Here is a 23,584-nt window from a genome sequence, read left to right as displayed (position 1 = left end):
TCTCTTGCTGGTGTTCTCAGCAGTTGAGTGCTCACAGCAGCAGTGGAAATGGCATCTCTTATCTGCGGCAAAATGGCAGTGGCTGCCTCACAGAGACAAAGAGTTCTGCTTCAAAATACTCTTTGATCTGGTAACCAAGTTGCTTACCTGCCATATGGGTGCTACGGTTCAGGTGGTGTCTGTGGCTTGGAGCAAGTATATAGACTGGAGTTTTTTGTCTGTGGAGGCAGCCTAATTGCTCATTTCCTGAGCATTTGAGGCAGGGCCTCTCTCCCTTTACAGTGGTTTTGTGCCACGTAGTGCCTGGGTATGGATTGAGGCACATCAGTGCAACACATTAGGATGGATGGTTAAAATGGATACCTTAAAAGATGTGAACTGTTTCAACACCTTTGACAGGAAACATTAGGCTGGTGGGAATACTGAGGAGAAATGTGTTTAGGATTGCTTTCCTGCAATAACCCAGCTCTAGAAGAAGTATTTAATAATAAAGCATTTCTTGATTTTAAGCCTGTGTTCTGCTCTACTAACAGTTGCTCCTGAAGGAAATCCAGACGGTGTCTGAGGCCATTAATATAGACATTAGTATCTGCTGAACAGCTGCCCAACAGGAATGTCAGTCAGGGACTCCACTAAGAAAATTCTGTACCAGGAACAGTGATGAGTCACACAAAAGCATTGGGGGCCTTACTGTGTGTTATTAAACAGTTTGACTCAGAATCAAAGGTTTGGTGTCTCAGATCCCTAAGGAGGGGAGTAATAAATACTGCTCCCTTCTTATCAGAGGATATCATACTTTTTCTGTTCTTCCTCTATTACAGATCCAGTTCTCAGTGCATGTTTTTGGCAGCTACAATGGTACTGTCTCCTTCTCTGTCAGCGAAGAGATAAATGGAGCTCCAATAACCTTGCCAATGTGGGAAAGAGCAGGGAGCTGGAGTGATCACTGGTTTCTAGTCACTTTACCAATGCCAGTGCTTCAAAATCGGTAAGAACACCAGCAGCAGCACCCAGGGATATCCCTACAGGTTTAGTAAATTATTAGTGTCTTAATTGAGAGGCATGACTTTAATTCTTGCCTTCTTCTAGGACCATTTCTAATGACAAAATTAGAGGAGTACGGCAATTTTGCTTGCTGAGGAAGTCTTCTGTCATATTTACATATCTTCACAGGCAAATACAGCTTAGGTCAGCACTTTCATGCATTTTCAAATGATGTTTAGGTTGTGCTTTCTCAGATTGATAGAATACACAGTTGTGCAGGCTAAGTGCGTCCAGTAGGGAAACAGGTAAACTAGCAAAAACTGCACTCTGTGTTCCTACAGTAAAAGCAACCACATGACTCAAACAAATGACTGTGGTAAAATCAGTTCAGCCAGTACAGCTGTCTAGTCTCGGGACTGTATCAGTGCAGCCTACAAAACGGAGATCGTTCATTGCTACATCACTTATGAAACAACCTCAGCAAAAGACTGTGGCCCAAATCAGACTTCCACAAGAGTGTGTATCACAGTTTTGGGTGTAAAAATATAGCACAACATCAAATGAAGTCAAATATTGAAGATTTCAAGAATTTCTGCCCAATCGATTTTTAATCATATATTTCTTCTCCATTTCATGCCAGTCAATTTCAAGCTATGAAATAATGTTGGCAGCAGGTTATTTTTCAAAACACAAATGATTTTTAAATTGCTGCAATCTGTTTTTTGCATCTTCCTCAAGAAAGCCTGTCTCACATGACACTTTAGACCAAAAAAAATAAATAATAATCAATCTCAAAGTGTATGCAGTGAATACTATAAATGAAAAAAGATCTACCTAATATTGGCAATAAAATAGTGTCTCAAAACTTCATGGATTAGAAGGTATGAAAGGATTGCTTGTAACTTCAAATGTTTCCCACATCTTTTTGTAAAAGGCTAAAAATTTGGGTCTGGGAGTGATAACAATTCAGATCCAAGCAGCAGTTAAGTGGAGAGAGGGTGGGAGAATGTTGTTCTACCCTTTTGCTAGTTTAATTTCATTATTACCTTTGGTCTCAACATTACCAAGTGTTCACCATATGCACCTTTGTCATGAATTATTCCATCAGAATAGGGTAGGTCTGCAAGCTGGCAGTGTAATTAATATTATTGTCTGGCAGTCTGGAGCCTGTGGGTAAGCATATGTTTAGTTCTGTGTATTTAAAGTTTGACCAGTGAATTTGTCCAGAATAGCTTTTTTCCTCAGGGTTTTTCATCTGGACCTAACCAGAGCAGAGTCTTAAGGGCTCTTCAGAGTTGTTAAAGAGCTTCTGCCTCCTCTGATAAATGGCCTCTTATGTTTGTTTGCAAAGACTGACTTCTGTATCAGCCCTCAGTTCTAAAGGGAAACAGATCTTCTCTTGCTATCCCTTCCATCCTGCCACAGGTTTTAGGGAGCACTAGCCAGCGCTCCATGAGAATAAAATGAAATTCAAATCCTGCTATGTTTGAAAGAGTTGAGCACTCAGACAAAATGAAAGAATCAGTTAGGTCATGTGTTTCATGTATTATGACAGTCTGTTTCAAATAGTTAAATCTTGTTTCACCTTGTGTAACCTTCTTGTATGCCATTTTCAAGCAAATTTAAGAAGTGGGTAATTTATCATGTGACACAAAAGTGGTAGTTGCTATGGGTAGGGCTGGAACAGTTCAATCTAGCAAGCAGGCCTGTGCTACCTGAGCTAATGAGGTGAGTGAAAACCATAATAAGTTGTAATTTGGTGCTCTGATCTCTAACAGAAATAGAATCCTAGAATCATTCCAGTTGGAAAAGACCTCTAGGATCATCTAGTCCAACCTTTAAACTAGTACTGACAAGTCCACCACCAAACCATGCTACTAAGTTCTACATTCTTTGCTGGAAAGTTTTGCAGCTATTTGACCCGAGCGAGGAAACCCTGGTCTTTGTACTCCCAGGACACCTGGTTGCATCCCAAGCCTCTTGGATTGTTCTTGCCATGCTGCTACTGCCCTGTCTCAACTTCTGTTAGCCCTCAGTCAGCACTCTTCCTTGTTTTTGTACACTTGGTCTCTCTTCCTTCTCCCCCAAGCTCTCATCTGTGAACATGTTTTACCTGTCTCACACTTCCAGTCCTAATCTGTCTCTGACTTCCTCCCTGGTTCTTGCTTCACTCTCTTCCAGCAGGTGCTATGTCTCTATGTGGCTTTGTACAAAGCCTGACTCCACTCCCTGCTCTTATGCTTCCTACTTTGCCTAGTCATCTCTTGCACTCTTTTATTTAGATGACCCCAAAATTACAGTCAAGGTTTATTCCCAGTCTTTCTGCTCCCAAGGGCTACTTGTTTTTGTCTGAAGAACTCAGGCCCAAACCCCTTGCACATTTTTATTTCTAACTCCCCTGCTGTCATATTCCCAGGGAGCTCTCCAACTTCTCCAAGATTCCACCTTGTTCACTCTGTAAATCAGTTCAGTCAAGTTCTTTCTTCTGTTTGGCCAGATTCAGCAAAACAATGAATGGTTATGGGAGAAAACACTGGATGACAGCCAGTAGCAAACTGGAAGAGAAGCCTTGACAAGTAGTAGAAGGAGCTCATGGAGGAGGATATCTACATAGTTTTCAGCAGCAGATTCCCCATACTAGTTTATTTCTTGGGAAAGAAAGAAGACAAACTAAACAATTTGCTTATCAGTCTCCCAGCTGGGCATCTAGCTACTTGAAAAACTGTTTCTGGTGATCAGTTGGCATATTCTCTCACTTAGTTCACATACAAAGGGAAAAAAGCTGCTATCAGAAGAAAATCAGGCAAGTAGAAGACTAGACAGCAGATAGCAGGAAAGGGTAATATGTTAGAGCAGCAAAATGAATTCAATGAAAAGGAACACTGGAAACCCCTCTGGCTAACGCAGCACAGAGTTCAAAAGGTAAATTCCTCCCCTTTTTCTGAAGTTAAAAGGAAGGGGATGCATAAAGAACCAAGAACTTATGCGATGTCTGTTTTCATGCACTGGGGATGAGGGTCATTCCCTAGGTTCCCACTTGTACTCAGCTATAGCAGAAGTCTGTCATGTAGCACAGTGCCCCTCTCTTGTTCCAAGTCTGTGGACAGGATGCACTGGCTTGAGCTGACCAAAGCAATGCTGATACGGGTGTCTTAAGTAAGGAGTAGGTTGTGGTACTATAATTTTGGATCCTAGAAGTGCCCTAATCCTGGGCTCGAGGTGCTGTGACTTTCTCTTCCATCAAATATTCTGGGACTGTGCGAGGTCTGGAAATGCAGAAATATTGCTAAACCTGCTAATAAAACAGGCTTATGTAGGAAGGTGATCCAGTGGTAGGTACTCCTAAGGGAGTAGTCATCCAAGGGACCCTTGATTTGCTGCACCAACACTTAATCCCAGAGGATTCAGATTCTGGAGGTATTAATGCTTTCATTTAAGCACAAGGAGATATTCCTGAGTTGAGATAAAAGCAGCTTATCCCTAAAGATTTTGATTCAACTGTGCAACATCATATTAACTGTGGATGTTAATATGTGGGATGTGCATGTGACTGAGCACCGGCACAGGTTTCCCAGAGAGGCTGTGGAGCCTTCCTCTTTGGAGATCTTTGGAATTCATCTGGGCATGATCCTGGGCAACCAACTCCAGATGGCTGTGCTTTTGAGTAGGGGGGTTAGACCAGATGGCCTCCACAGGTAGATGCCAACCTCAACCATTCTGTGATTCTGCGACATGGCCCAACGTTGGGCTGGTGGGTGGAATATGCATGCATGCTCTATTGCCACTAATTTGGAACAAAGATGTACCTAGGCTGCAAGATTAAAGTGTTAGGCAGGTCAACGCTTGATCTCTCATAAATCACAATTGAGCTTTGGCAGTGACAGCAGTACAGGTCTGCTCCATATGCTTTTAATAAGCTGTAAATGGACTGGACATCAGACATCTGTTTATTTCTGAAGTTTAATGAAAAACAATTTAGTCCTATCTGCTAGAAGGTGATTTTTTAGCCCATTTTCTTTTCTCCTTTTGAATTCAGAATGTGGCAATGCACATGGGGCTTGACAGACTTCCTAGATAAGTAGCTAACACCTGGTCATGGTGGGAAAAGTGATATAGCCCAGAATGCAAACAATTCAGTGAGCTGTGGCTGAAATTTATAATGGCTTGACCTTCAGCTGAAATAAATTTGTCACCTTGTTGTTATGCTGAGTTATATTGTCCAAGGCTGATGCCTAAGATTTCTGTCTATTTGGATATTGTTGTTCTGTTCAGTTTTTATTTTGACAGTCTGCTTGGGGACAGTAAGAAGGAGATTTTTTTTCCATTTCCTTTTGCATGTGCCAAATTCTGTTACCATGATTGAATAAGAATGGTTGTACATTTATAAATATTTGTGAGATACGGTAGCTTGTGTTTCTACATGTGTGTGCAGATAGCAGGAGAAGTAGGGTTCTCATATTTGTTCCACATGAAATGTGGCATTATATGAATATTGGTTGGTCCTTACAAGCTGTTGGTATGTGGGTAAGATACTATCTAGGAAGCCTTTTTGGTTGCTCAATGGGTCTTGTCTGAAGGAAACACTCTAAACTGTGATTATCATGATTGGTTGATAAGGGAACATTATATATGTGTGTGTGTGTGTGTGTATACGTGTATGTGTATATATATATATATATATATATACAAAAACAAACAAACAAAAAAACCACCTTCTGTCTTCTCTAAAACTTCTGTCTTCCTGAAAAGGTTTAAGCTGCAACTCCTGGCAACTTGGGGCTGGAATTCCCAGGCTGACATCGCTATCGACAATATTACGTTTGGACTGGACTGCTTCAATGACGGTAAGTCACGCGTTACAGAATCCCTTAAAGAATTTGGGTGGTGTAATCAGCATGCCACTGATTCAGGAGACATTTGTTCTGTTTCACCCACGGAGTGCACATGGTTCATTTGTGTTAGCTTTTACAGTAGAATGACATCTTATCTCAGATCTACTGAAGATTGAAAGTAGAGGTGATTTTACAGTGTGTTCATCCCCTAGCGTTCTTTCTTTTCTCTAATCTGGGATATTCTATATCACATAGTAGAGACCTGCCTGCGTGTCTTGGCAATAAACACTTGACTTATGCCTGAGCTTTAAGTGGAAGAATTACATCACATTGTTCTTCAGCAGTCCTCTATGACCCACACACCCTGACAACTGATAGCACAAGTGAATTTGTTGAAAACAAATGGGAAAGCCACTATATTTTAAGAGACAAAAGGAGGAAAATGGAGGAATAAAGTGTCTCTCTGACAGTAAAGTTCAAGTTGTTGAAACAAGTCTATTTTACCCTGCAAGGAGGTGCATCAAATGTAACTACCAGATAAATAATAGCATTCCTTTGCTTCGTTACTGCTAATGTGACTGATCACAATGTATTCCACTGAAGATGGAGCCAGTGCTCAACTCCAGAACATGTTAGCAAAAGAGCTGAATTTTCTTAGCAGCCGAGTGGAGTGAGGTTGGATACTTGAACCACCTGGAAATATTAGAAACTGCCCTCTTTTTGTCCATGGAGAAAAAACCCATATGCTCTGTAGTAAAATTACAAAAGAATATGAAACACTTAAATTGTGACTTCTGTTACAGACAAAATGTCCTGTGCTACCCTTCACATGTCACCACATCCATTTTGTCAGCAATGAGGGCAGGAACATATCCCTGAAGAGACTGGCTGTAGCCTAATGTACCATGTGGGAAGGCTTATGTTAAAACTGGCATGTGTTAAAAGTTCTTCATTATCAAAAGCCCCTTTAACTTCCCACCTTCGTCCAATTTGGTGTCATCTACTCTGTCCCTTTGCTCTGTGGGGACTGAGGACACCCTTGTATAAAATGCTGAGCATGCACATTTTCATTTGAAATTAAGAGGCAGAAATGCTCATTTAGGGTAAAGTCATCTGTCCACTCCAGCTACTTAACACACCTGGCTCCCAAACACTTTGGGACCTTCACACTAACACTTTCTTTTGAAATCTGAGGAAATCTTTTGAGGAAACTGAAGAGAGTGATTCCAGATGCTCTTGTGCCAGCTGCCATGCATCCAGATGCTGTAGCTTACTGCTCTCCTAACAGCAAATACAGGCAGCAGTGTACCTGCAGAGATTTTGCTGTCTCTAGTGTAGGGACACAGTATTTGGCAAAGAGGTGGGGTATAAATGCTACTGCAACAGTTTTATCAGAGCTTGTCCATTAGATAACACCCCCACCCCCACACCCACACCCCAGTTACTCCTCAATTTCAAATGCTATAAATCACACCAATGTCCAGGAGTAGCAGCCACTTACCCTATCTGAAGGTGTGACCCAGTTATGTGACTCATGCAGAAGACAGACATCATGAAGGAAATGTTTCTCGGAAGCCTTGTATTTGCCATTGTTCCTTGAATCCTCTTTGCAAATCGACGTTTTCTCGCCTCTAAAAGCAACTCCCTCGCATTTGTCTTCTCATGACTTTAATTCAGTTAGGTTGCGGAGAAGCCCAGCAGCTCTGCTGTGCTTTAAGTAATGAAATTATTTCTCCCTAGCAAGGAGAGGTTTCAGATGTCAGAGATGGAGCCAATTAAGATCCAAGCAGTGAATTCTTTGCATGAGGGCAACAGGAAGGACATATGACAGGAAGGAAGAATATGCCGTTTGCTAGCATGTAAATATTAATTTCTTCATCTATTTCAATCCCGTAGTTCAATTGTTCTTCAAGACCCAGTGCAGACCTTGAAAGCCTTGCTTGTATGCATGCAATCCAGGAAAGAAGGTGGGGTCTTCTGTATCCCTCAACACCAGGAAGGAAGTATTGGTAATATTTAGGAGGGGAAAAAAACACACAGTAGTGAGGGAAGCTCATGAAATATCAATAAGGACTAAAAACCAAACATCCCATTTTTTTGGATGGCAGATACTTGGTGGGGACAGGTGCTTTCCCTGTGAGAAAGGCAAAATGAAACCATCTTCTGATTAATAAAATCACCCTGTGTAAGACAGTGTGACAGACCGGGTGACATGAGTCTGATATGCTGTGAGAACTTTTAGGGAACAAACAGAAAGATTTTATCCTTTTAGTTAGCCAGTGCTAAATATGGGGTTCTAAGGAAGACAGTCTAAACATGAAAATGTGAGCTGGCGTAGTGAATAGAATGCATCTGCATCATTGCTGTCCTCCTCAGTGCTTATGTGGTCACTGCTTTTACTGTTACATTTTAATGCTCTGAGCATGGTATTGTTCCAGTTAATATCACAGCTCTGTGGTCTGTCAAAGTGCACTCTACTGCCCTGGCCTAGGGGTTACATTTCATTCTGCACGTCATTTACTCTTTCAAAGAAGGCTGTTTTTAATGTGACAGGACTGTCCGAAGAGAGCTTTGTATGGCATATCTCTAGTTTTTAACTTTGGAATCCCCAACCCAGCAAACCTGCCCTTTTTGGCCTGCCTGTCTCATTGCTTGAGGTGAATGGAGGTGAGTGGTTCAAGCTACTCAGCACTACCTCATTTGATTTATTCAGTAAGGTGTTGACTAGAAATACAGTTGGATCAGCCAAAAGGCTGGGGAATGGGGAGGCTGGTGGAGCTTCCTCATTCTCTTTTCCACTCCAGGACAAGCTGGAGAGACTTCCAGGATTACTCCACCTGCATCTGTGAGGTGGGATCTCTGAAGAGATCATGCACAATTTGGGGATACTGCAAGGCACCTCGTATTAATTCCTGCCCCCAAACCACTACATCTTTTTTTTTCTTTTTTCTTTCTTTCTTTTTTTTCTTTTTTCATTACAGTCCCAGAGACAGAGAAGAGCTACTTGCTTTAGCTCTGTGCCTGCAGAAGTTTCCCCTTCTCCTTTACACTTCCTTCTGTCCCTCCATGGTTTGTGAGTCAACAGCATGAGCTAAGTCCTGGAGTAATGGAGTTGTGTGTTCTTTCTATTTTTCTGATATAAGCACACCTTAACATAAAGAATTTTTGTTCCTTTCTGTTCACCTATGGTCAATAATTTGGCTGTCAGAAGAGCAAGTAGAAGCTAAAACAGACTAGAGCACCAGCTTCTGGATTCCAGGCCTACAATATATTTGTAGAAAAATGCCACCTTACAGATTCATGTCTGGCAGCACATAAAGGATCATCCTTGTAAGAGTTAACAGCTCTTGTGGACAGGCTGATGCTCAGCCTGTCAAGCAGCTTGTGTACTGAAAACAGAGGAGACAGAAGCTTTCTTCCAGCATGTGAGGGTTTGAGACTGTTTGGAAAAGGAGGAAAGATTGTTTGTTTGGAAACAAAGCATTGCCTCAGGATACTCAGTTGGGATGCTGAAAAAAAATCCATGCAGACACAGACGGGGTCTGTATTTCAGGGACTGATTTACATTCCATCACTCTGGCAAACATAACCAGACTTCTTGTATGTCTCTAACTATCTAAAACTGTTTTGACCTATGCGATTCATAATTCAGTTCAGGCCTTGGGAGACCAAGCATATTTTCTGGCTATGCATTGTCTTTTTCATTTGGTTTTCCTTCTTGCCTTTGATCCAGTTCATTTGTTTTGGGTTAATTTCATTTTTCACTTGCTTGACAACTCCATCCATTGAAGTTCTCTATCTCAGTATGAACAGAGTGTGTCAGTACAAAGCTCCCTTTTACTTCCATCCATCAATGTGCATTCAGTCAGACCTAGGGGAAATATTCACAGGAGTACAAACACAGCAAGGTCACCATGCTTCAATTAGTTATTTGGCCTTTCTGACACAGCTAACAAGGGTGTTAATTATTGCTATTTAGAGTAGTGTCTTTGCAGCAGAGATAATTGTCCAGCTGGAACTGAGTCTCTTTTGAATAGAGCATCAAACAGCTGTTAGATTCTCACAACTGGAACAAATTGAAATATTTGTAATGTTTTTCAACTAATGAAAAATATTCAATATTAAATTAACTGAGGGCTCATAAAATGGAAGAAAGTCTCTCCTTTTTCTTATCATGATTTTCTAATCACAAAATAGATCTGCCTAAAAATGGGTAATTTAACTTTGGAAATAAGATGCCTGCAGAGTATAAAGAAAGTGTTCAGTTACTACTTTTTCCTGTTCTATTTGGTTATACGCGATGTTCTCAATGCATTCAGATGCTTTGGTTCAGCAGCTACTTTGAAGTCCCTCCTCTCTGAGATAGAGCTGATTTTTGAAGGTCTGTTTCACTGCTCATAAATGCTACCTTTTGCTCTGTTTTTCAAAAAGATTTGTCAAAAGATTTATGACTCCTGATATCACCATCCTTTACACGTGCACTCATTTGGCTGTCCACAATTGTCATTTGCTCCTTTGACCAGCACAGCATCAGTACTTGTTATCTGTTCTCCCACACCATGTTTTCCCAAAGTCTCTTGTAATTGCAGACAGTGCAGTTTGCTGGCCAAGGAGCTTATTTTGCAGGTAAGCCTCCATAGGGTAACATGGGGAGTTTGTGTTCATGTTAAGTCCCACTGATTTCAGCACAGATAGAAGTAGGAAAGACAAAATACAGGCCCAAAAGAATGGAAAAAAATGCTGGATGTGTTCTGTCAAAGGTATTATTTACTTATTTTAACCAAATGCTTGCACTTCATTTGTTCATGTGGTTTTTAAATTTTCTCTCTCTCTTTTCTACCATCCTCCTGTCTCTCTCATCCATTCTACAAACTATTACAGGAAGACAAACAAATCATTTCAGTGGGAAGCGACAGTACCCACGGGAGATTAGTATCCCCGACGAGCATCTTCTGAATCCCCTGGAAGAGCCTTCCCTCCCAGGTAGATGATTCTGTACTGAAAAACTGTCTCTTGACTGTAAGAGGTGGGTCCCTTTGCATCTCCCATATGTGATCTGCCTGAGTGTGGTCTGCCTGACCTATAGCAACAGAGCAATGAAGTATAATCCTTCCCAAAGTTGTGGAGACCATGTCAGGTAGTCTCTGCTTGCTATGGGACAGCACTTTCCTGAAGTGCAACTCAGCAGTCCTTAAAGAACAAAATGTTTTAAAGGAAAACCAGAATCCTTAGGTAAAAAAGCTTAAAGAAAAAGCAGAAGCTACATGACTCAAATTCAAAACACACAAAAGCCAGGCCAGGAGAGAAGGGTGTAGGACAGTTCAGGCAGGTGGGGATAGACAGAGGTCTACTGGGACTTAGTGAGTAGTGAAGCTGAACCTAATGGGTGGGATAATACAGTTGTAAAGATGAAGATCCAGGGAGGGAAATATGTGAAATAGATAGGAAATCCACTGAGGAGAGAAATTGGATGAAAAGCAAGGAGGACAGGGGATACTAGGGACCAGTTTACTGATAGCAGTCCAGTGCCACTCTGGAGGACAGATAACAGCTGCATGGGTGACTAGAGTTGGCTGACGGAGGACCTGAGGAGAGGAGGCTGGGGTTGCCTGAGGAGCCAGGCATAGAGAAGAGGCAAGAGGAGGTGACAAGACAGGACATATTAAGTTTGGAACGCAACCAGTAAGTATTCAGGAAAGCATATTCTAGCACATAATCTTCAATGAAACGTAAGATTCCTGTGTTTTGAGGTTGTTTTACTGCCAACAAATAGCTGTGTTCACCTGAGATGTGACAATCTATATTGCTGTCAGTTTCTTAGTTAGCTTACATGGCAGAGATTTCTGTAGTTTAGCTAACATTCTTACCCTACCGATCCATCTGTGTGTTGGCAGGGTGACATCTGTTGAGGATAGTTTTCCTTGTCTTTTCCTTTAAATAAGATTAGACTTTTATTTTTAAAAGGCTTGTGATTTTTACTGCTCTTTTAATCATTCAGCTCTTAAACAGTTCCATGTTGGTAAATCCTGTGCCACTTGATTCTGACCCTTGTGTGTGCATTTCGTACAGTATTAAAAAATTTTACTACATTTCATCAATGGTCACTAGTTGCAATGGCAGATATTTTCAACTTTAATTTCTGTTTATATGCTTCAGTCCTCACCTGGAAAGCTGAATAATACTTCCTTGTTTAATACGGGCGTTGAAAAGAAAAAAGCGGTAATGTCTGTGAGGGACTTGGATAACCCCCCTCAGAATCCCCTCCCAACCCCACAGTGATGCATTTATCTGCAGTCCATGATTTATTAAGTATTTTGCAGGAAATAAGGTGAGAGAAAAAGAGCAGTGACCATAAACAGAGCACTATTTGTGCTGTGACTAGAAAAAAGCTAGGATAATGTGGTAAAAGCATTCTGTGATCTTAAGGACAGTATCATAGTGAATTGTATTATGAGGGAACTGCATTAAAGTTGAACAGTTAAATTTATCTTTAGCATGTACCATCTTTCAAGTCCTCAGTATTGCAAATGTAAATTTAAGTATCTCTTTTTGTATAATTACTGTCACAAGCATATGATCAAATTGACCTATTCAGTTTTAAAGCCCTGTACATAGCCAATAGTGCTGCAACATGATCTTTCTCACAATCATCTAGTTTTTATGTAAAAATCATTAATGTCCTTTGTGAATAACAATGATGTGAATTTTGTTATCAAAGAATCACAAAGGAAACACATCAACAGGAAAAGTCGCTTATGTGGATGGCACTTGACCTCTAGTTAGAGTTCTGTGAGTTATTGCACATGCCTGAGAAATACCGGGAAGCTCATACCTGCCCTAACTCTGGCTGTTCTGCTTACAGGGGACACATCTGTTGTTCTCTGGTGGTTCACAACATGTGGTGCTAGTGGTCCACACGGGCCAACTCAAGCTCAGTGTGACAATGCCTATAAGAACAGCAATGTGTCGGTGACAGTGGAGAAAGAGGGCAGGCTTCGAGGAGTGCAAGTCTGGAGAGTGCCAGCCACAAACCGATACAGGTACATATCTGTGCTGAAGAGGTAGCCATTTATCTACTTTCTGATTGTGGAGTTTCAGCAAGCGTAAGTGGGAGACCATCTGTATTGAGGGGGTGAAGAGAACACCAACATAAAAAAGAAATAGCTGAAAGGATCTGTGTCTGAGCTACTGTTGAAACAGTGACTTAAGGGAGATTAGAACAGGAGTGACTGTGGGCATGCAATTAAATAGAAGTGCTACCATCATTTCAGTCCCAAAGCCTTGGTGTTTTTGAGTTGGCCATGCCAGCTCATGCTGTTTGCTTCTGAAATCTGTCTCCAGTGCTCTGGCTTAGAGTTGATCAATCCTCTCGAGCAGTTTCAGCTGTGTGAGTATTAAAAAAAGGATGGCCATGAGATGCTGCAGCAGGAGCCTGCTCTGGAGCAATGCCTGTTTGGGAGTGCAGGCTGGGGAGAGCTCACAGATGGAGCTGCTTTGGGGAATGAGAAGCATAAGATTTGTCTCTTTAACTACACCCATTTCTTTCAGGATTTCTGCCTATGGAGCGGCTGGAGGGAAGGGAGCCAAAAACCACAATAAGAGGTCCCACGGGGTCTTCATCTCAGCCACCTTCCAGCTGGAGAAAGACGAGCTGCTGTACATCTTAGTGGGGCAGCAGGGGGAAGATGCCTGTCCTGGGGTGAGGGCTGCACAAGCACATGTGGGCAGACTTTGCAGATGAGATTCAGTGGGTGGCTTGGGGTTTGGCTGAACTGGTGATGAAAGACAGAAATCCCAGGATCCAGCAATGAAATCCAGTCAGGACTGGGAAGAACCAATAAACCAAGTTAGAAAGAATCTCAAAACAAATATAAAGAACTCTGAAAAGAAAAACAACTCCAAAATGTACAAACAAATGCAAAGCCCACAGGAACTTTTCTTTAAGCTCCTGGTATTTAAATTCTTCATCAGTTTTCTTCTGCTTATTTTAAGAGGGGAGCTACTAGGCAAGAGTTGTGAGCTCCCTCTTATTTTTCTGCAGCCTGGATTTCTTTCTGTGTGTCAGGATTTCAGATAATTTTCTGTTATTTATGGAAGCATCTACAAGCCCTAAACAACATTGTGGCTGCACTTTCTTAGATGCTCTAAGCTTAGAGACAAATATCTAAATCCAAAGCCTATCAAAACCAGTGGGAATCTTTCCACTATCTACAGTAGCCCCTGAATTAAATGTATGTAATGGCAAAAGAAAACTACTCATGATGAACAGAAATTAATGACACAAATGGTTATACATGTGTCTGCTAACACCAGATTCGGTGATCTGAAAGTCCTTTTTATCAGTTAGGTTCAAAAGCTATGTCTTCAGCATGGATTCTTTGTTATTACCTCTTTCCAGAAATGTGATCTGCCAGCCCATGCCCAGGAACTCTTTTCCCAACAGATAGACTACTATGCAGATAGACTGTTTTCTCTTTTCCTCACAGATAGACTACTGTGCAGACAGTTTTCTCATTTCCTCACAGATAGACTATGAAGTTTTGGGGATGTGTATGTTATTCTTGGAGGCATTCAAAGTTCCCATTAATCTTGCCCAGAGCATATGACGTCTTTCCCAGATACTGCAACTGATTCTAAAACCAATGTTTCTTCACCTTAGATAGCACAATAATTACATCTATCTAAATAAAACATACATTTGTATATCTGAAGTTCCCTGATAAACCTAGATAGTGGACTATCTAGGCTTAAGTCATCGTCTTCAAAGATTCCTTTATTACCCTACATGTATATTTTGTGAATTGTTCCTGAAATGGCAAGGTATATCCCAGTACAACCTCCCTTTGGAAGATGCTATTGTAAAGTTTTCCCATCTTGGCCCAACTTTGTTTCTGGCTTTGGAAATCCTGCTGAGTGTGTATGTTAGTAACTGATGTGTTTGTTCCTTTCTGTGAAGAAGTTCTGCAGCTACAAACATTCACTCTACCTCAGATTTGCCCCAATTGTTTTTCCCCAGTCTCCAGCTATGCTGCCATCCTTAGTCCTCTTCTTTGAATGACAGGACACAGGCAACAGAACTGTCACCATACTTCTGGCCTAGAGATGTGACGTGATCTACAGACATGGGGATTTCACGTGAACTAAGCTAACAGTTTCTGAAATCGTTCAGAATTTATCATCTAACTGAAGCTGGGCAGATTTGCAGTCATTGCAACTCGTGTAACTAAGTGTACACAAAAAAAAAAAAATCTAAGGTGGCCAAAGGTTCTTCACTTTTTCAACCTTTTCAGTGTCATCTAGTACTTAGCAGGAATAAAAAGCTGGGACTCCAGATACCTCTTCCAAAATGTGTAATTGGTTCACTGTTAACTATATTCCTGTCACCTCTGTCTGCTTAATGCATTTGTGACCTTGAAAAATAGGTAACAAGTATAGAAGTAAGGAAGGTCTGAGAATTAATCCATAATTCAAATACGTTTTAATGTTTTTGGATATAAGATGTTCTAAAAATGCAGGAAAAAATTATGTGATATCAATAATGAGCTAATTGCTGTAATACTTTCTAACTGTAGCGTTTCTATTTTTAATTGCATATGTGGCATAAGTTTGTAAGTCAGAGGTAACAGACAGTTCCATCTCTCAGCTGTCGGTCCTTGTAGAAGAGCTCATCTTCCATATAGATAATATATATACTGATTTATGTGTGTTTGACTAGCATCACAAACAGTATTACTATACTGAGATAGATAAATCTTAAGAACTGGGCCTTGCTAATATATGAGTGTTTCTCTTGTTTCCTTTCAGGCCAATCCTCAAACCCAGAAGATCTGCTTAGGGGAGTCATCTCTCATTGAAGAAGATTATAAAAAAAGAAAAGACCTGAAGGACTGGGCTGGAGGAGGGGGTGGTGGAGGAGGAGCAACCTATGTCTTTAGAGTAAGTATTCCCTCTTTCCATCCAATCTGAGCAACATCCAGCAGAGCAACTATCTTTCACTATCTATCGTGACATATGATACTCAGTTCTTAAAAGAAAGTGATAGAAAAGGAACGTCTTTTTCTCTTCCCCCTGTCCCCTCCACCTTTTACTGTGTCTCTCCCTGTCTTTTTGTCCTTTTAATTGAAATTCTTCATCCCTTTTCATATCCTTAATCATATTTGTCACTGTCACTAAGGAAGCTGAACTGGTTCTTCAGTTCTTGACACCTCAGGTCCAGGAATCACACCAGGGTCCTCTTTTAATACTGGCAGAAGTCCTCCAAAAAAAAAAATAAATAAAAAATCACTAGTATTCAATTGGACAGTTACTATTGTACACAGAAACACTGTGTAAAGCATTTTTATAATGCAGTCAGGAAATGATCAGTAATATTACCTTGGCATTTGGCCACTCTTCTTTGGGTTGCTTTCATGTTTTTTGATGAGTTTGTGTAAGTTCACATATCCAAGGGACATGAATTTTTTCTGATGTTTGATGGGGGGTTTTCCAGCAGAAGGATGGGATTTTCGAACCTTTGCTCATCGCAGCAGGAGGAGGAGGAAAAGCCTACCTGAAGGCTCAGGACAACTCCCTGGATGATGTACCACTGGAGCAATTTGAGAACAGCACTGCAGTACCTGGAGTCAATGGGAGGACTGGGGCAGCAGGTGAGATGCTAAAACCATACAAGGTCTGAATCTGATGGCTGAATGCACAAGCTGTCCTGTAGGCAAGGAGCTTCTTGATCTTTTGGAATTCTTCTGTGGTAGCAGTGGTTAGAATTATGCTGGTAGACCCTAAAGGATGTCTTTTTATATGGTGTATCCCTATATAAAATAGAATGCACAGGACAGGTGATGAGTGCTCCAGTTTCCATAGAAGGGGTCCTCTCTTCTCTGTAAAGACTCACAGAGTGAAAATGATATTTTGGGAGTGGAGCGCACTCCTCCACATTGTAACAATGGCCTTAGAAGAGAAGACTTTTTTTTCCCTGTTACTCCCCTGTAAACCTACCAACAAGAATGTTTCTGGAATTATCCTAGAAATGGAAGCTTATTTATAATCTTGTAATAAATGTGCCTAGAATCCATTCCTAAGAGACAAAATAATAATAATAATTCAGCGGTTCTCCATCTCTTGCTGTGTAGCGTCCTTATATGGAGAGACCACTGGAATGAGATGAGGAAATCCAGTTTATTTTTTATTTCCCAGGGAACTCAGCATGGCTGAAAGCCCTAATCGGTTATCCCAAATGAGTTTGGTGGGCTCCTTATTTCCGCAGTGCCACTAGAAATTGGTGCTAAAGTGTTGGTTTTGCAGCAGGTACCCCATATAATGCACTATATTTCTACTTTGTTATTATCTATAACAAGGAGCTTGTCTGTATATTCTCTTACCCTTTAAGAAACAGTTAACTTGAATGCAGGCACTTCTTAACACATTAACTTTTATTTGTTTGTGCTTCCCTCACCTGTTCTTGTTTTTCATGTCTCACTCTTCGATTGTGAAGGTGGAGGTGGTGGCTGGCAAGATGTGACTCTGCTTCCTCAAGCTGGAAAGTCCCTTCTGGAAGGTGGAGAAGGGGGGCAAGCTTGTCCCCAAGCACTAGCCAAACTCCAGTGGGCCACCTCTGGTGGTTTTGGTGGGGGAGGAGGAGCTTGTACTTCTGGTGGAGGAGGTGGAGGCTACAGAGGTAGGTCTGATGAAGAAATAGTCATACTGTCTATTTTTATACAATTCAGAGCACCTGCAGCTAGAGGCTAGAGCTCTCATTGCAGAGGTACACTACTGAGGAAGATAATTCACAGACACTTCAACCTGAATTGTATGAGCCCCCACCTCACTCCATCTCTAGTTAATTGTGGAAGTCAAGATTGCAGAAGTGTTTCTACAGGACTTAGTATTTGGAAGATATGCTGAATAATCCCTTACTTTGTCCTTAAGTTGCCCAGGGAAAATGCTCCATTTATTTTTTGTGTTTCAAGCAAATACATCTTAACCTTGCTGAACTGAGAAACCTACACTGGAATAAGTCATTTCACTCGTCTTCGTACTTGTTGGTATGAATGAGTGTTATCCATCACGGATGTTAAACATACTAATACCACTGAAAGGCTGCAGAGTGACTGCACTTATTTCGAAGCAGGAAGAAATGTGACACTTTAAAGGCATCACATTTTTGCAGCATTGATCAGCTAGCCTTACTCTTCTTTCTCCAGGGGGGCATGCCTCTGACAGCGATGATATGCTGGCTGGTGGGCAGGATGGCATCTCTTTTGTGAACCCCATTGGAGAGATCTTCTTGCATCCCCTGGCAGGTACAATGGACTTTTACTTCTTTCTCTTAGTTCTTTTCTTCCTCCTTTTCTTTCCCTTCTCTATTTCCTCTTTCCTGCTCCCTTTTCTCCTGCCTTTTCCTTTTATGCATTTCATTCAGGCATATTTCACTCTGCAGGCCAGTTCCTTAGCTGTGGTTATTGTTTTAAAATTGTATTGCTCTGAGACCTTTTCCCTCTCAATCTCCTAAACCAGGAGAGGCACTAGTCATCCAGTTTAACTGCACATCCTCAGTCCCAGACATTTTCAGGTCAATTCACTTCAGTACCTCTCTGCTTGAGGGACACAATTCCTTCTTCCCCACCCTGGATCCCATCTTTTTTTTTGACATGTGTCCACAGTATCTGCTGTCCTGCAGAGAGAGGGAGAGGAGTTGTATGTGCCTAGTCTTTTTTTCTTTTTCCTTTTTCCTTTTTCCTTTTCCTTTTCTCCCCCCTTGCCCCCTTTTCCTACTGTAAAAAGATGAGAAAAGCTAAGATAAAACTGTCCTTTCTGGTTCCTCATTCAGCCATGGAGAGTCATGGTGAGGTGGAGGTTCAGATCTATCTTAACTGTAGCCACTGCCACTCAGACAACTGTAAGAGGGACCCTGACACCAACCTGCCAGTCTGCCAATGTGAGATAGGGGCTGTGCTAGCCAACGACAATGTCACCTGCACTGGTAAGACGTAGGACTTTTTTTTTTCCTAATTGGATAATGTTTGCATTCATTGTGTCATCTCTCCTTTTGGCTTTTTTGATATTCAAATACCCAATACTGAAAATTCCTGATGTCCTTCCCTTATATGCTGAGCTGCATATCTATCATGATATACAAAATTCTGGTTTGGGTTAGGTGGAAGGTGAAATATTTGTAAAGGGACACAGTGGAAAATTCTTGAATGGGCACAGTGTATCAGATGTTTAAGCGTAAATACCTTTCTTGTATAATATACCACCTAATGCTGAGATATTTAAGCCGCAAATTACTTCCTTCCACAGAAGTTTCTCACTGTGCCTGTTCAGCTGATGCCTGGTATTCATTATGTTTTTCTGACACAGTCTCTCAGAACTCCAAAGTATCAAGACTGCAGAGAGTTTCAATTTGTTAGCAGTGATGTCATCCATTAATAAAAAACTGAGGAATGGAAAAAAAGAAACCTGTGTTTTATCAGTTAGATTTCTGTCTTAACAATGTTTTTAAAATGATTTAGGTATTTTTTTCAAACTCCAGGGCTGACTTTGTGTAATTTTTATAAGATGGTCTGGCCATGATCTCTGTATTGTTTTCTGAAATAGAAGGAAACTTGACAGGGATTCTTTCCTGCAGCTTGGGTTGTTTCCTGATTAATCCACCGTTGTTATTCTTTTTCCAGTGCCACAGACTCACATCCCAGAGGGACACCTGCCTCTCCCACTCCTCCTAGCTGTGGTGGCTGTGATTGTAGTGCTTGGAATGATCCTCACTTGTGGTAGCCTCTCTATCAGTAAGAAAAACTCATTTCTTATCAACATTTGATTTGGCTTTACCCAACTAAATTAGACAAAAGGGGACCACCCAACCACATGCTGCTACTTCTAATACTTGGAGCCAGAGTGTTTTGGTCTCCCAGGTTGATCAGAGAGACGTAGAGAAAGGAACGATAGGAAACATTACTACCCCGCAGTTAGGCACAAGCATAATCCCAAAGGCTAATGACTGCTCTGGCCTGGTATTTGCTGCAGAGGAAAGCTTGGAAAGCCCTCTTCGCAGACACTTTCTTAGCAGCCATTGCTATATAGACTGAAGTCACAGTCTGTAATTAAATATATAACTAATTCAGGGGAGTGGTATGGCTTTTGGGACTCAATAACAGCTAGGTGTCTTGGGGAGCAGCCTTTTCTCGGCCAATGTACACAGAAGCAGAGGAAACTTAAGTTTCTCCATGATTAGGACTCTGCAGGGACTGTTTCGTATATTCAGTATTAAATCACTACAGGATGACACACACACAGAGCAATGCTGGCAAGCTAAAGATACTTCTTGAGCATTTGTAGTTACTGACTTGGGTTCTTCTTTCTGTTCTGTGTGGCTAGTATTGCATTTTCTCTCCAAGTGCTTATCTTGTTTGTGTAATTTTATTTGCCTCTCCACCCTCAGTTTATCACCTTAAGAAACAGCAGCTGGAAGGAGCCAGAGCACGACTGCAGAGCCCAGAATATAAACTGAGCAAAATCCGCACATCAGCCATCATGACAGATTACAACCCTAACTACTGCTTCGCAGGGAAGGCTGCCTCTCTGAGTGAGCTGAAGGAGATCCCACGGAAGAACATCTCTCTGCTGCGGTAAGGCTTGCTGCAGGGGCTGCTCTTTGGCACAGAAGAAAGGCACCCTGAACCAAAGGCAGAGGTAGAGCTCACACACGTTTTATTCACTGTCAAGCACCCAGAACAAGAAACTGAGGGCCTCCTGGGAAGCACCTAGTCCAGGCAAGGAAAAATGTGATGTGTGACACTTTCTGTGTTCTTTGAAATACTTTGATTCCATAAAGCTCTTAAGCGCAGGTATGAGTTCATGAGCCTTCTGTTCAATGCTCCCATACAGAGCAGAGGGTATTTCACCTCTCTGTTCTTGTGTGATGTCCTGGATTACACCTCACACCTGGCAGTAGCTCCCTTCCAAATCTATAATGGTATTTCTTTTTCTGCATTTCCTGTCACAAGAAAATACACACTAGGTTACTCTTCTATTCCATACAGTCCAGATGATCTTGATTAAAGCTATAAGGAAAGGAAAATCTTGATCATTCTTACGTGTTGTCTTTCTCCATCTCCTGAAGAGATCAGCCTGCAGCTTCTGTTATACGTTGTTTTCCAGTTCTTTCTTGTCTTGCTATTTTCACACCTTGTGTCAGGGCCTTGGGACTGAGGACTGCTTTATTGCATAGAATGGTTTGGGTTGGAAGGGACCTGTTCAGAACCATTGAGGGTCCAACCTCCCTGGTTTAGCAGCAGAACCAGAAGATAGAGAGAAGTTATTTTTAGAGGTTTGAGATGAAGACAGTTATTGATACCATCTCTTACAGCAGGTTCTACACCTATTCTTGGACTGGACAAAAAGAAGGGCTCAGCCAACGCTTGGTGCAGGGGCACGGTAATACCTGTTCTCTCTCTTTTTCTCCCAGGGCGCTAGGACATGGTGCATTTGGTGAGGTTTATGAGGGAACAGTGGTAGGCATTGCTGGAGATCCCAATCCTCTTCAAGTGGCTATCAAGGTCAGTACCCACAAATTTTGTATACAACTATAATAACCAGTAAGAGCCATATTATCTTACTGCCATTCCAGTTGGAGATTCATGCTCATTACTTGTATAATGGCAGACGTGTGTATATGATGCATGTTTCCACACATTGCTACATTTGAGAGTTATAAACTTTGATTTTTTAGCTGAATGGCACCAACAGCAGGTTGAAAGTAAAGCATCTATCTTGTTCACTGTATGCCTAATGCCCATGAGTTGTGATCTAACTAGGATAAGAACCTAAAAAGGGCAATTGCTTTTGTAGCCTATACCACTGTTGCTTTTAGGTGTTGGAACGGGTGCCCAGGGAGGTGGTGGAGTCACTGTCCCTGGGGGGTTTTAAGTAAAGGTTGGACGTGGTGCTTAGGGACAAGGTTTAGTGGGTGACATTGGTCATAGGGGGATGGTTGGACCAGGTCATCTTGGACATCTTTTCCAAACTTTATGATTCTGTGCTCAGGAGAGAGAGAAGCCATGCCCACAGATGAGAGGTTGTGTGAATTAGACTGCTTTATACTGTTAGTTAAAATAAAATAAATCATCAGTCATCATAAATAAATATACCTCCCCTGAAATCAACACAGAACCTTGAGTTCACCCCAGCAGAGAATCTGGTCTGCCCCCAGAAATTCCTTCAAAAAGTCCTTCTGAGGTGGTTGCTGAGAGCCCTTGATGGTTCCACTAGGACAGTAGAGCTGCTGTCCTGTGCTTTTCTGCCACAATGATTTATTGATCCAAATAGCTGGGGGACAGACAGACAGACAGAAAGAAAAACTCAGGGGAAAAAAGTCTAACAACAAACAGCTGGAAAAGGATTTTTAAAACCTGCATATAAAAAAGAAAACCTGGTCAATGTTAGTATGAACCGTTTGTCTGATAGGAAAAAATAAAATATTTAGAGTAATGCTTGTATATTATTGCTTCTGCATTTCAGTTTTTAAGTGTTTTCTCATAATTTTTTCATTTGACATTACTGTATGACAAAATTTGTATTATTTCACTGTTACATTTCTTTTATACTGAGAGTAGTATCTGCCTACCACAGATGAAGCTTGCAGGCAGTTTCTTAGTGTTGCATAGTGTTAAATATGCTGCTATGAATATATACTGTGATATTATCCTAATTTTCCATGTCATTAATGGCAAGAGATAACAGGCTAGTTTTCTGTGAAATTACTGCTGTTGCCTCAGGATTTGCCAGTTACTCAGCCCAGAAATATAGGATGTTTTTATCCTCCTTTTATTCTTTTATAAGTTTGTGACTCAGAGGTCTAAATCTACTTCTGTGGGTTCAACCCAAAATGCAGCTTTCCTTAACAAAAAGATGTCCTATTGTTATTCACTCTGTCTTTCAAAAAACCTCTTTAAAAAAAAAAGGAGAGAAAAGAAAATGGATCGTGCATTACATGTATGAAAACCAAGAACAGACACAAGTAGTTTTAACTGCCCAACTCAGTTTCACTGTCCGTACTGGAGGAAGTACCACAGCACGGTGCCCAACAGAAGGAGGTCAGTGTGTTGTTCAGCTGTGATAAGCCCATGAGGATGTCACCAATTTTGCAAATCTCAGCAGTGATAGCCACTTGTAAGTGGCTGTCTGCCCACTTGTTCACCCAGTTCCCTGTAAAGGATGCCCTGAAGATCACCAAAGGCTGCTCTTCTCTCCTGCTGGTAACAGAGAGTACCCATGGGGCCCAAAATGTGGCTGTGCTCATTTTGCATCATAATAGAGAGCATCAGCCTTAATCTGACTTTACAGAAGAAGCAGGTGCAGACTATCAATAAAAAAAATATATTTGCAGTAATACTATACATACTGTTTGTGGGTATTCCACCAATTTATTTAATAGACCATCTGCACTGTCCTGTGTGAAGCAATCACTTGTTTCATATAGCAAAATGCAACCGTGTCTTCTGTAGCCCAAACTGCCAATGACAAGCATGGGGTCTCCTCGTTGAGCAGCAAACACACCCCCTGCTTTCTGAGTGCAGTTTGGCAACAGGAACTACACTGCTGTGGCCAAATCACCCTATAATGCTCCAGTGGGCAGCTCCTGATGCCTGCGCTCTCAGTTCATGTTTATCAGTGGCAGATGATGTCCCATTCTGCTGGCTGGAGAGAAGGCCATGTGACACAATTATATAAATCAGGTGGCTCCATGTGTCGGAAGACATGGAAGTATGTGCTGT

General features: G+C 41.4%; 1 protein-coding gene across 6 annotated transcripts in view; it reads left to right on the top strand.

Annotated features, from left to right (window-relative positions):
* Positions 1 to 23,584, top strand: part of LTK (leukocyte receptor tyrosine kinase) — a 156,747-nt gene that overhangs the window by 117,019 nt on the left and 16,144 nt on the right. For all 6 annotated transcript variants that reach the window (XM_013108203.5, XM_013108201.5, XM_072038747.1 and 3 more), the window contains 13 exons: positions 822 to 988; positions 5,734 to 5,828; positions 10,698 to 10,799; positions 12,679 to 12,856; positions 13,365 to 13,515; positions 15,621 to 15,752; positions 16,306 to 16,462; positions 17,305 to 17,487; positions 18,014 to 18,112; positions 18,640 to 18,792; positions 19,487 to 19,597; positions 20,251 to 20,437; positions 21,277 to 21,367. In XM_013108203.5, the coding sequence (XP_012963657.1) occupies positions 822 to 988; positions 5,734 to 5,828; positions 10,698 to 10,799; positions 12,679 to 12,856; positions 13,365 to 13,515; positions 15,621 to 15,752; positions 16,306 to 16,462; positions 17,305 to 17,487; positions 18,014 to 18,112; positions 18,640 to 18,792; positions 19,487 to 19,597; positions 20,251 to 20,437; positions 21,277 to 21,367 (1,806 nt within the window). The remainder of the gene's footprint in view (positions 1 to 821; positions 989 to 5,733; positions 5,829 to 10,697; positions 10,800 to 12,678; positions 12,857 to 13,364; positions 13,516 to 15,620; positions 15,753 to 16,305; positions 16,463 to 17,304; positions 17,488 to 18,013; positions 18,113 to 18,639; positions 18,793 to 19,486; positions 19,598 to 20,250; positions 20,438 to 21,276; positions 21,368 to 23,584) is intronic.

Source organism: Anas platyrhynchos, chromosome 5 (genome assembly GCF_047663525.1).
Source record: "Anas platyrhynchos isolate ZD024472 breed Pekin duck chromosome 5, IASCAAS_PekinDuck_T2T, whole genome shotgun sequence".
NCBI classification, from domain to species: domain Eukaryota; kingdom Metazoa; phylum Chordata; class Aves; order Anseriformes; family Anatidae; genus Anas; species Anas platyrhynchos.
This window is presented reverse-complemented; position numbering and strand designations above follow the sequence as displayed.